This window comes from Hydra vulgaris, chromosome 02, assembly GCF_038396675.1.
Source record: "Hydra vulgaris chromosome 02, alternate assembly HydraT2T_AEP".
In the NCBI taxonomy this organism is placed as follows: domain Eukaryota; kingdom Metazoa; phylum Cnidaria; class Hydrozoa; order Anthoathecata; family Hydridae; genus Hydra; species Hydra vulgaris.
The window spans coordinates 38,323,983-38,336,860 of NC_088921.1; the positions used below are offsets into that span (position 1 = coordinate 38,323,983).

Consider the following 12,878-nt stretch of genomic DNA (forward strand, 5'->3'; position numbering starts at 1 on the left):
TAATCATCTTTTAAAAGTTTGAATGGACACTGTCCGACCCAAACAAGTTTTGATCAGACATTTTGTCCGGGACATTTTAAATAATTAAATTGAGCCCTGTTTATATATATATATATATATATATATATATATATATATATATATATATATATATATATATATATATATATATATACATATATATATATATATATATACATATATATAAATAAATATATATATATATAAATATATATATATATATATATATTGAAAAAAGTCATAACCCTAATATATATATATATATATATATATATATATATATATATATATATATATATATATATATATATATATATATATACGTATATATAAATATAAATATATATATATATATATATATATATATATATATATATACAGACACACACACATACATACATACATATATATATATACATACATATACATACATACATGCGGTAGTGGTGTAGTGGTAAAGCGCTCGCTTCATAAGCAAGAGGTTCCGAGTTCGATTCCCACCACGTCCCTGGTAGTACCGCGCTCAACTTGTTTCTCCGCGCAGCGGCTTTGTTCATCAAGGTTCGTGTTTTGGAGTTATATACAATGTAGATTCTCAAGACTTCTCAAGATATAGAAAATTTTATTGTTTTATTGAAAAAAATATTTAGTTTAATAATATGGCTATTTGTTTATTTTAATAAACAAAGAGTATAAAAAGCAACTAGTTATAGAGTTGAGAGAGGGTGATAACCACAAGTAGCCTCCTCATCTGTAGTGGCCTTCTCGGCTTTGGGGAGGTGAATTATGAAAAAAATATATATACATATATACATACATACATACATATATATTAATTCATATTAATACCATAGTTGCTTTTTATACTCTTTGTTTATTAAAATAAACAAATAGCCATAATATTAAACTAAATATTTTTTTCAATAAAACAATAAAATTTTCTATATCTTGAGAAGTCTTGAGAATCTACATTGTACATATTTTTAAAAATTTAGTTACTCAATTTTTTAAGTGTTTCCAATATCAAAACATATTTAAAAAATGCATTATAACTAGGGATTGCAATCCCGGGATCCCATATCCCAGACGTTTTTGGGTCCCGAAAATCCCGGGATTTTCGGGATTATAGCAGGATTGAACTAATTAAATTATTTTGTAAAACAAAATGTTCAAAGTTGGTACCTATACTGAATTATAACGAGTTATATAATGCTGCTTTGCAGGTTTATCCTGTTTATGCTTTATCCTTACGATAAATGGAACAAATTTTTGAATAGACCATGGAGTTCGGAAGTTTATCATTAAAAAAGTTTCACAAACACAAATTAAGGCAGGTTTGTTTGACTATTGTATAAAAAACAATCGTTAAGTTTGTTGGCAAGACTTCTCGCGTTAAAAAGATAAATTGTAAAATTGTTGAGCGAATTTGTGGTTAAGTGATTGCTTGAGTTTATTAAGTCGCTTGAACGTTTTGAAATGATAACCTTTTTATTGCTTTTGTTGTTTACCGCAATAATGTTTACCGCAATATATGTTAACAATAATGTTTACTAATGCTTGAGGCATCATTTTTTTGCAATGACTTTGGAATAACTGAAGAAATTAATTTTAATATAATGCTGCTTTGCAGAAAGAATAAAGATGATGAAAAAGAAGTCGCTTGACCCAATAAAACAAAGAAGAAAGCTGCTTCGTGCACAACGAAAAGGTTTTACAGATATAGTAAATGAAAGTGAAGGTGCATCTTAAGAAGCAGGATTTTTTTAGATATTGGTTTTTTGTTATTTTTTAAATTAAATTTATGTTAAGGCTGTTATTGTATTTTGTAACATATGTTATTGTATATTACCTTTTTATATTCAAGCTTTTTTTCATTGATTGAATAATTCTATTTTGGTTAAATGTTTTTCAAATATTAGAGTTTTCACATTTTTCTTTTTTCTGTGTTTTCAATAATGCTCAAGTCGTTTTATTTTTCAATAATTTTTTTACCTTTTTATATATTAAAAATTTTTTTTTTTCATCAAAAATCTTTATTATTGTTTTTCTCAATATATGAGTTTTTTGCACGCTGTGATAAATATCTTAAGATTGGTTTGTCTGATTGTGTTGAAATTTTCAGAAGTTGTTTATTATATATATGCACATTCACCTTACCAAAAGAATTCATGTTAGTTAACTGGTTCTTATAATAAGGTCTAGGTTCTAAGCCTTTTCGGGGCATTTTTTTTAGGCCTTAAACCGGTTTTCTTACAAAAGCTTCAATATTTTTTTAAATTACTTGATTTTGGCAGGGTGGGTGAAATCATCTGATATTAAAAAGCTGTGAAAATATCATGATCATACCATTATTAGTTTACAGGGTGTTTATCACAGCGCGTAGTTCATTTTTAGTGTCCATGGACCCAAAATTTTGACCAAAAAAAAATTAAAATTTTTTTTTTCATTTGCTGTGCTTTAAGTATAAAATACTATTTTTTATATGAAAATCATAAAATATGAGTGTATTTTTAAAATTTTGATTTTATTAGTATAGGACCACCTTAAAAAAAATATCCTTCTAAACATGAATGAAAACAGTGAAAAGGAAACATCATTTTTTCTACACAAAAAAGATAAAGACCCAACTTCAGTGTGGTCACATTATTTGAAGTCTGCGGATAATTTGGCAGCAAAATGTAAGAAATGTGGTGTTATTTTGAAAACATTGGGTGGTTCTACAAAAGGCCTTCATACGCACTTATCAACTAAGCATAATTTGAAAGTAACTTCAGCCGACAAAAATTTACCTAGTTCGAGTCAACAGTTGAATGATGCCAGAACCGACAAGAAGCCTCCTACGAAACGAAGAATAACGAGTTACTTTGCATCCGAAAAAAAAACAACCTTAGACGAAACACTAGCTCGAATGACAGCTTTAAACGGGCTAACATTTAATGTATTTATAATATCAAAAGATTTAAGGCAATTACTAATTACCAGGGGTTTCGAAAATTTGCCCAAGTCAGCAAACTCAATTAAAAGGATAGTGGTGAGTTACAGCTTAAATATTAGACAGTTAATTTCCAAAGAAATTTATCAATATAAAGCTTTGGGAACACGATTTTCTCTGAGCTTTGATGAATGGACCTCTACAACAAATAAAAGATACATGAATATTAATGTACATATCCCAAATAAGCACTGGAATTTGGGTCTTATTCGTGTATATGGGTCTATGAATGCTGAGAAATGTATTGATGTTTTAAAAACACCTCTAAAGGAGCATAATGTTAATATTGATACAGACATTGTTGCTATTAATACGGATGGTCCAAAGGTAATGGTTCGTGTGGGAAAAATTATTGAGGCTGAACACCAGTTGTGTTTAGTCCATGGAATTCACCTTGCAGTTTGTGATGTTCTTTATAAAAAAAGTTCTACGCCAATGTCCGACACCGAAGCACCATTGAAGGAAACTCAAGATATTGTTGATGAAACAGAGGATCACAAAGATGAAGAAAATATCGACGAGGAAATGGGATTAGGCTTTCTTCCCCCAACAAATGATGGGATAGCAAATATGGATTTACTCACCAATCAATAAAATATTAATGAACTAGTGAAAAAAGCCCGTAAGGTAGTTGTTCTTTTTAAACGATCCCCGACAAAAAATGATGCAGTCTTGCAAAAATATGTCAAAGAAGAGAAAGGCAGCGAGCTTTCACTTATTTTGGATTGCAAAACAAGATGGAACTCTCTTCTATCGATGCTAGAGCGTTTCCTTGCTTTAAAAACATGTATACAGAAAGCTTTAATTGACTTAAACCACCCAGTTTCCTTAAACGAAAGTTATTTTGTGGTTCTTTCGGAAATAATAGAAGTACTTGCACCTGTCAAATTAGCAGTAGATGCGTTATGCAGAAGAGATGCTAATCTATGCACTGCAGATGCAGTACTCATATTTTTATTCAAGCAGATTGCTCAAAAACAATCTCCCTTTGCTAATAAAATGTTCCAAGCTATAAAAACAAGAATGGAAAAAAGACGATGTGAAGAAATTTCTGGTGTTTTAAAATACCTTCAAAATCCAAAATATGATGCTGTGAATAATGAAACAAATGTCTGCAAAATTTTTGGAGTTCATCCTAAAACCCTTATTAGGAAGCAGATAAAAAAACTTTGAGACTAGCTGCTTTTAAAAATGATAATTTAGAAAAATCAAGTATTGATGTTGATGAAAATATAATGGCTGTCGTTAGAAATGAAGAATCACAAGTTCGAGCCTCCCTGTCTTTAAGAGAAAAGTTACAAGAACAAATTGCACAAAGCATGAAAGCCATTCAACCAGAAACACAAACTTCAAATTTAATGTCAATCATAAAGAAAGAAATGCATCTGTTTGAAAATGGTGGAAACCGGGGGCATAATTTGGAATTAGTATACCAATATTTGTTATCTATTCCACCGACGAGCATCGAACCTGAGCGGGCATTTTCTGCAGCTGGGTATTTGGGAAGTAAAATAAGGAGTAGGCTAAATGACCAAACCTTAAATGCTCTACTATTCCTCCGGGCATATTTTCAGACAAAAAAAGAAAGTTTGTAAATAAAATATGCATTTAATATGAATTGTTTTTTTGTTTTACATTTATTATTTAGCTACCATTTATTTATAAATATAAAATAAAGATTTTTTTAAATTTTTGTCTCTCAATATTAACAAACAACTTATTATGTTATTTTTTACAAAGTAGGTTGTTGCTACAGCAGCTACATCGGTAGCCAAATTTAAGAAAATTTATGTTTACAAATTTATTTTGAAATTTTGATTGTTTAGTTACTTTAGTAAAATACACTTTAAATGTTCAAATGTTATTCACATATCCAATTATTTGATGAAGGTTATTCTGTAAAGTCTGTAATCTTAAAACATAATATGGAAGGTACCGTATATATATTTCTGCATTATTTTAAGATCTTTAAATACACCTGCTGCCTGCTACACAATTAAAACAATTTAAGGCGCCATAGAAAATTAATTTAAGTCATTAAGGCATAATGAAATTAAATAAAAAATTGATAACATCAAAAAGTATATTCATATATGCAGTATTAAGTTCTGTTTTTTAGCAAATATCTCACATTATATAAAATCCCGGGATCCCGGGATTTTATTTACTTCAATCCCGGGATCATAATTCATGCCCGGGATTGCAATCCCTAATTATAACCATAAATGTATTATGCCATGTATTATATTATATCAAACAATTATGAAAACTAACTTAAAAACTCATAATTTTTTCACAATTGCATATATAATATTGTCATTATTATAAATGTTATTATTAATATCATTATTATTTACTATAACTATACAGTAGACTGATTATATTGCTCTTCAACAAAGAAGAGTACAAATGTTTAATTAACCAATGTGTTAAATTTGAAAATTTAAATCAGGTAAACTGCTGCAGTAAGCATCAAATCCTTCCATACTAATTGTTGTATAAAAGTTGTCCTTGATGGACAGCACTCTTCTTCATTTCCTGTAACTTTGGAGGTGCCTCAAGGTTCTATCTTTGGCCCTATACTTTTTTCAATGTACATTAACGATCTCCCAGATATTCTCACATCTAAGGTGGCATTGTTTGCTGATGATGCATTTTTCTTGTCTTGATATGAAGCCAACACTCTCTGATTGCTTGTAGGCAGAGCCTGATCTTCCACAAGGCATATAAGGCCCGGGCCTAGGGCCCCCAAAATTTAAGGGCCCCCTAATTTTCAGCTTTTAATATTTTTTTAGCCCATCAGAACTTTTCTGACGTAACAGTAGAATTTAAAAATATTTATTTCATTTAAAAAATTTTTAAGTAAAAAAAACTAAAATGTTTTTAAATATACCTCTATGTTTTACTCAAAATCTCAAAAACCTTATGTTCTGTTGCATTTTGGAATTAAAATTATGAACATATGGTCCACAACAGTCCAAAAAAACATTCAAGTCATTTTATCAAGAGCTTTTGGCCAAATGTTTACTTAAAAAAGTATAACAGTTATGACTTATAAAGGTCGCCATTTAGTTGAATCAGAAATTCAGAACTTCATAGATGAGCTAGAAAACAGTAAAAATGAAGATTATGAAGATGATTTGTTGATTTACACTGATGGTATATACATTTAGTGTGTTTTTCTTGCCTTAAGATATTTAAAATATGAATTTTTATGATATTTTAAGTTTAAGATTTAAATTTTAAGTTGTGATTTAATTTTTTCTTTAACCTCTTTCTATAAATAATTTTTTATGTGTAAAAAAGAACTGAAACGATTTCAAGATGATTTGTTTCGATTTAAGCGGTAAAATCTGTATATTCAGTAAACATATTATAATTTCTCTTCCGAACCTTATTGGCTTTTAGGATTACGGTAATCCTAAAAGCCAATAAGCGTAAGCTTATTTATATTATTTACATTTGTGCTATTTATATATATTTACATTTGTGCTCTTTTTTGTTGAAGAGCAATATAATCAGTCTACTGTATATTTCTGGTAATCCGATAACCTTCTCTAGCCTTATGCTTTCACCAAAATGCATGTCATTGGATAAATTTGTTGCTCGTAGTGCTCCTGTTGAAGAAATTGCTCCTCATGAAGAAATTGCTTTTCATGAAGAAACTGCTTTTCATGAAGAAATTGCTCTTCATGAAGAAAATGCTCATCATGAAGAAAGAGCTCCTCATGAAGAAAATTTTCCTGTTGAAGAAATTACAGTTGAAAAAAAAATTGCTTTATAAGAAGTAATTGCCTTTGGAGATCCCTGTTCAATGAATATTGAATATTTACCTGTAACATTGCAAGATAAGCCTGATAACTTGGATGATCCTGCTCTGTGGCCTCCTATGAATTCAACAATTCGAGAATATTCTGTGCTTAATCCACCAAAGCAAAATGTAGAATTTATATCTGATTCGGGACGACAAATTGGAGAAAAAGTTAGAATGAGTTCAAAGAACAATTTTTTCCGCCTAAAAAAATGGTGAAAAGATTCAACGGGAATGGCTCATATATTCTCCAAGTTCAAAATCAGTATTTTGCTATGTCTGCAAGCTTTTTGGAAACAGCGATCAAGGTCTTTGCACCACTGGATTCAGGGACTGGAAGAATGTCACATCAAGACTAGCAAGTCATGAAACGTCACTTTTGCATCGTATTAGTGTGTGCCAACTGTCTCAAATTTCCAAAACCGCTGGGCGTATTGACAGCCAAATGGCACAAAAAAATCAAAATGAGCGTGCATAATGGAGAGATGTTATAGTGCGCGTTGTTGAAGTATTAAAGTTTATTGCACAGCGAGATTTGGGTATTTTTGGCGATAATGAAACCTTTGGTTCTGAACAAAATGGCAATTTTTTAGGTTTATTAGAGTTAATCAGCAAGTTTGATCCTTTCTTAGCAGGCCACATCGGTGAACATGGTAATAATGGAAAGGGCCATGTCAACTATCTGTCCTCTCAGACTGAGGCAGGAATCTTAAAAGTAATGTCTTCTAAAGTCCAACAACATATTGTTAAAGAAATTAAGGAGGTAAAGTACTCCGGAATTATCAATTTATGTATGAAAAATCAAGGAAAAAAATATACTAATTTGGATACATGTAAGTTTTAACTGTCTAAATTCTAAATCCCTCAGGGTTCAATAAATGAGGGCACATTTATTTGTTCACACAATTTTTTGACACGGCCCCCAAATTTTGTTGTGCCTATAGTCCGTGTTGTTCTAGATTGAGCCCTGCATGGAGGAGGCATTTATGCTTGAAAAGGATCTCACTTTTGCTAGAGCATGGGGCTCTCTGTGGCTGGTTAACTTTAACTCAGATAAAACTTAATTTTTTTTGGCTAATCATTATCACAAAAATTTAGATCTTCCTATATTTATGAACAGTAATGTACTTGATGAGTCATCTACTCTTAGTCTTCTAAGACTAACTCTTACTTCCAATCTTTCTTGGAAACCATATATCATATGGCAAAATTAGCATCTGCTAAGGTTGTATCTCTTTATCCTGCTCGACACTTTCTCACTCCAGATTCTATTTTTTATCTCTATAAATCTCAAATCCGTCCTTGTTTGGAAAACTGTTGCTAGGGGCAGATCTGGGGCAGATCTTCCAATGATGCCCTTTCTCTTTTAGAAGATGCAAAAAGGCATTCTAAACATAGTTGGACCTGATCTTGCAGTCAACTTTCAACCATTGTTACATTGTTGTAATGTTGCTTTTTTCTCTTTTCTATAAATACTATAATGGGCGCTGCTCTAAAGAGTTACTGCCACTTGTGTTATTCTCATGTTACTTGCCATTTAATTAAGTCTCATCCTTCAATTGTAAATATACAGGCTTGGTTAGGAAGCGGGAGCGATTGCTCTCGATCACTGACAGAAATAATATTTAGTTGCAAAAAACTGGCCAGGTTTTGTAGTCGTTTTGAGAAAATTTAAGTTTATGTATGTCTGTAAAACAAAAAATTTTGTCTCACGGTCATACATGTAAACTTAATTAAACTTGAATGTTAAAACATCTTGGTGCAGAAGAATAAAAAGAATAATCGCCAACACTAAAAATCCACCAAATCTACGAAATAACTAATTTTATTGGTTCAAAAAATACGGTGACTAAACAAAATAAAGTTCTAGAGTTTTCTGTTGAAACTCTAGAACTATTACTATAATACTATGGCTCATTCTCTATCAAACGAACTATTACTATAATACTATGGCTCATTCTCAGAGCCACATCTGCAAAGCCGTAAACTAATATAATATCTTTTAAACTAATATTATTTGTTTACAAAAATAAATGTTTTAAATATATATCTTTAAAATTGTCAAAATTTTGAAAGTTTATTATGTATTATTGGTTTTTATTAGTATATTCTTATTTTTTATTTAAAAAGTACATATTTTTTATGTAAATGTAATTTTGTGTATCTGTTCCTTATTCTAATGTAATCTTTTAAATCAATTTTTACGATTTATTTTGTAAACAAAACGGCTTTCAACAATAATTCCATTTTCAATGAAATTGTTAATAATCATCGAAGTTAATAAAACTAATTATGAAATAAACTTAAAAGAAGTTTCTGGTTACTAAACTCAAACATACATACAAGGTAACTCATGCTATATATATATATATTTAGAAAGTTATTAAATATAAAAAGTTTTTAAGTTTTTAGATATTGGTTTACTAAATATTTTCGTTTCATTCTTACAAACTTGTTATACTTAAACTTTACTTACCTTGTTCTGTTTTAAATACTAATTAAAATTAAAAAGCCCACTCGCTAAAGATCATCAGCGATATTGTGAAGCAGTTCCGCTTCCTCTTCATAAAGTATTTTTAACCTTTTAACTTGATTTCTATCTAATTGATTTAATTTCTACAGTAACTCAATGATTTAATTATTTGGTTTGTTCATCTTACTAAGAATTGTTTCTAACTAAAAAAATTAACTTTTTTATTTATAAAATAATTTAGCTTAAATAAAACTAAAGATAGCATTAGTTTTATTAGAATCTTGTTAGACTTTTCGGAGCCGGGGCTATTTTTATATTGGAGGCCTTTTTATGTGCCACAGCGTAAAAATGATAAAAAAAAAAGTCTTGACTATTGCGGGGCCTGGGGCTATAACCCCTCTAAACCCCAACTCCATAATCCAGCACTGGAAATAAGACGAGAGTATATAAATAAAAATTATATTAAACTCTTTAATAAATTAAAGAACATTTGTTTCCTTATTAAGCAACCGTAAGATGTTACTTTATATAAAAAATGTCGCTTAATTTTATAAAAAAATTATGAAAGAGTGATGTTTCGAAAATATTTGTTCTAAACGTAATTTATTTTGCTTTAAGTTTTTTCACATTTAAAATTATTTTCTTTTTCTAGTTTATTTTTTTTGTAATTGTCTCTCATCAGTCCAATTAATCTTTTATGCGCTTTTTTTTGTTTTTTGAAATGTTCTCAAAACGACTAAAAAATCTTTAATTTTCCAGTAACTTCCAACTTTAATAGTGGTTACTTGCAGCCTTGTTAGAAGTGAAGATGTTTAAAAAAACAAAAAACAAAACAAAAAAACAATATGTTTACTACATCGCAATGAGATTTTTTGAAAAAAATGCTAGTTCTGCCATTTTTTTAAAATAATAGGCGGTAGAACCAGCAATATCTAACTACATGTTTACTTTAAAGTAATTTATTAATTAAATATAATAATTAATAATAATAATTATTATAATAAGTAATTTATAAGTTAAATGTTAATATGTTTATTAAATAGAAATTATTAAAATTTCTGATTTTTTATCTGTTTTTTTATTTTTTACTTTTTTATTTACTTAACCTTGATGGTTATTATTCATTACTATCTCAATTATTATTTTATCATCAACCAATATAAGTTAAATAACATACTTCCTTAAAAGGTAGTTCTCCAGTTAACTCTTGTCCGAACATAACCATACGTGCAACCCAAAAAAATAAAATATCATGACCTGTTTCCAACAATGTTGTAGGATAAAAAGCTTTCAAGTCAGCAGTCTAAACATTAAAAATTTCTATAATATTCATACTCAGGTAAAAAAAAATACTAATTGAAAAAAAATATATCTTTAGATTATATTAAAGTACTTATTTTAAAGTATATAACAAAAAAATTAAGAAGTACAATATTAAATCATTAATCATTTTTTATTATCAAAATAATTAAATAATAATTAAAATATTAACTAATAATTTATAATTTATTTTTAAATTATCTATAAATATTAAAATAAAATTATTAAGATAACTTAAATTATTAAATATTAATTTATATTTAAATTATTTAAGTTAAATTATAACTTATAACTTAATATATATATATATATATATATATATATATATATATATATATATATATATATATATATATATATATATATATATATATATATATATATATATATATATTATTTAAAGAATAATTAGTGCAACTAAAAATATATATATTTTCAGTTTTTAAAAATATATAAAAATATATATATTTTTTAAATATATATATATATTTAAAAAACAGGTATACATGTATATATATATATATACACATATATATACACATATATATATACATATACATATGTATGCATATATATATATATATATACACATATATATACATATAGATATATACTTATATAGATATATACTTTTACATACATATATACATATATATATACATATATACATATGTACATATATACATATATATATATATATATATATATATATATATATATATATATATATATATATATATATATATGTATATCTTTCTTTTAATTATATTTATATATATTTTTTAAATATATATTTATATGAAGTAATGAAGTAAATATATATATATATATATATATATATATATATATATATATATATATATATATATATATTTAAAAAACAGATATACATATATATATATATATATATATATATATATATATATATATATATATATATATATATATATATATATATATATATATATATATATATATATATATATATATATATATATTAGGGTGGAGTGATTTTGGAATCAGAACTATAGTAACCCTGGAGTAAATAGATAGGTTATCAAAAAATAATAATAAAATGTATAACATGTACTTGCTAATAATGCCTGGAAAGAGGCTGGTTCACAAAAATGTACATTTATTTAGACAATCTATTTTCGAGGAAAACCGCCATTTTTTGATTTTTTTTCAAATCTGATCTTCCAACATTTCGTCAAGTAATTCAGTTTTTTTATTTAACTGAAAGCAATAACCAAAATATTTCCAGAATCTACTAGAAGAGGTTGAGAATTCTCTTAGTACTTTGTGGAATAAAGTAAACCCACGTCTACCTCTTCTTCAGAGAAATTCAATCTTAAGAAAATTAGGAAATCTTTTGAAAGAGTAAAATCTATAAACCGAGGACGTTGTAAATCTAAAAGTAAGGAGTATCAACATATGATTTTTAAACTCTTTGATATATCATCATGTAATTGTGAATTAGCGACTGTTTTATGTAATGACAGGGATGTTAAGTGTAGCATCATCAATTGCCAAGTAGAGCACATCTTGCATCTTTGTAAAACTAGAAAGGTATTTGATTAAATTTTTTATATATTATTGTATATATTAGAATATTTGTTGTTTTAACTGCAATTATTGTACTAAGAATTTTTTATTATACTTTAATTTCACTTCAATTAAACTAAAGTAGTTGATTATTTTTAAAAATTATATTTAAGGTCCCTTCTGAAGACAGGGCATATATTCGTGACCAGAGAAACAAGATTGGTCCAAAAGGTATTTATCAGCTAGGAAAGGCTAATTTAAAATCTGGTACATTTACTCCGGAAAGGTTAGGTCAAGTAGAGCTTATAGATCATGTTAAAATGCCTTATGCTCATAACTCGTTGATTGATTCTGGTCACATATCTGAAGTTTCAGCATCCGATCCAGATGTTTTGGTAACATATATATGTATATTTGTATATATACATATATACATATATATATATATATACATATATATATATACACATATATATATATATATATATATATATATATATATATATATATATATATATATATATATATATATATATATATATATATATATACATGTATATATATATATATATATATATATATATATATATATATATATATATATATATATATATAAATTATGTTATAATAACCTACAAATGAGTACTCAATGTTCTTAAAGAACAGAGCAATAGTAAATTAGTAAAAACACTAATCTAACTTTTTTCTTAAATAAC

General features: G+C 27.2%; 1 protein-coding gene across 3 annotated transcripts in view; it reads right to left on the reverse strand.

Moving 5' to 3' along the window:
• The window catches only part of LOC100215466 (valine--tRNA ligase), a 59,931-nt gene that overhangs the window by 10,231 nt on the left and 36,822 nt on the right, over positions 1 to 12,878 (reverse strand). For all 3 annotated transcript variants that reach the window (XM_065790801.1, XM_065790802.1, XM_065790803.1), the window contains one exon: positions 10,475 to 10,600. In XM_065790801.1, the coding sequence (XP_065646873.1) occupies positions 10,475 to 10,600 (126 nt within the window). The remainder of the gene's footprint in view (positions 1 to 10,474; positions 10,601 to 12,878) is intronic.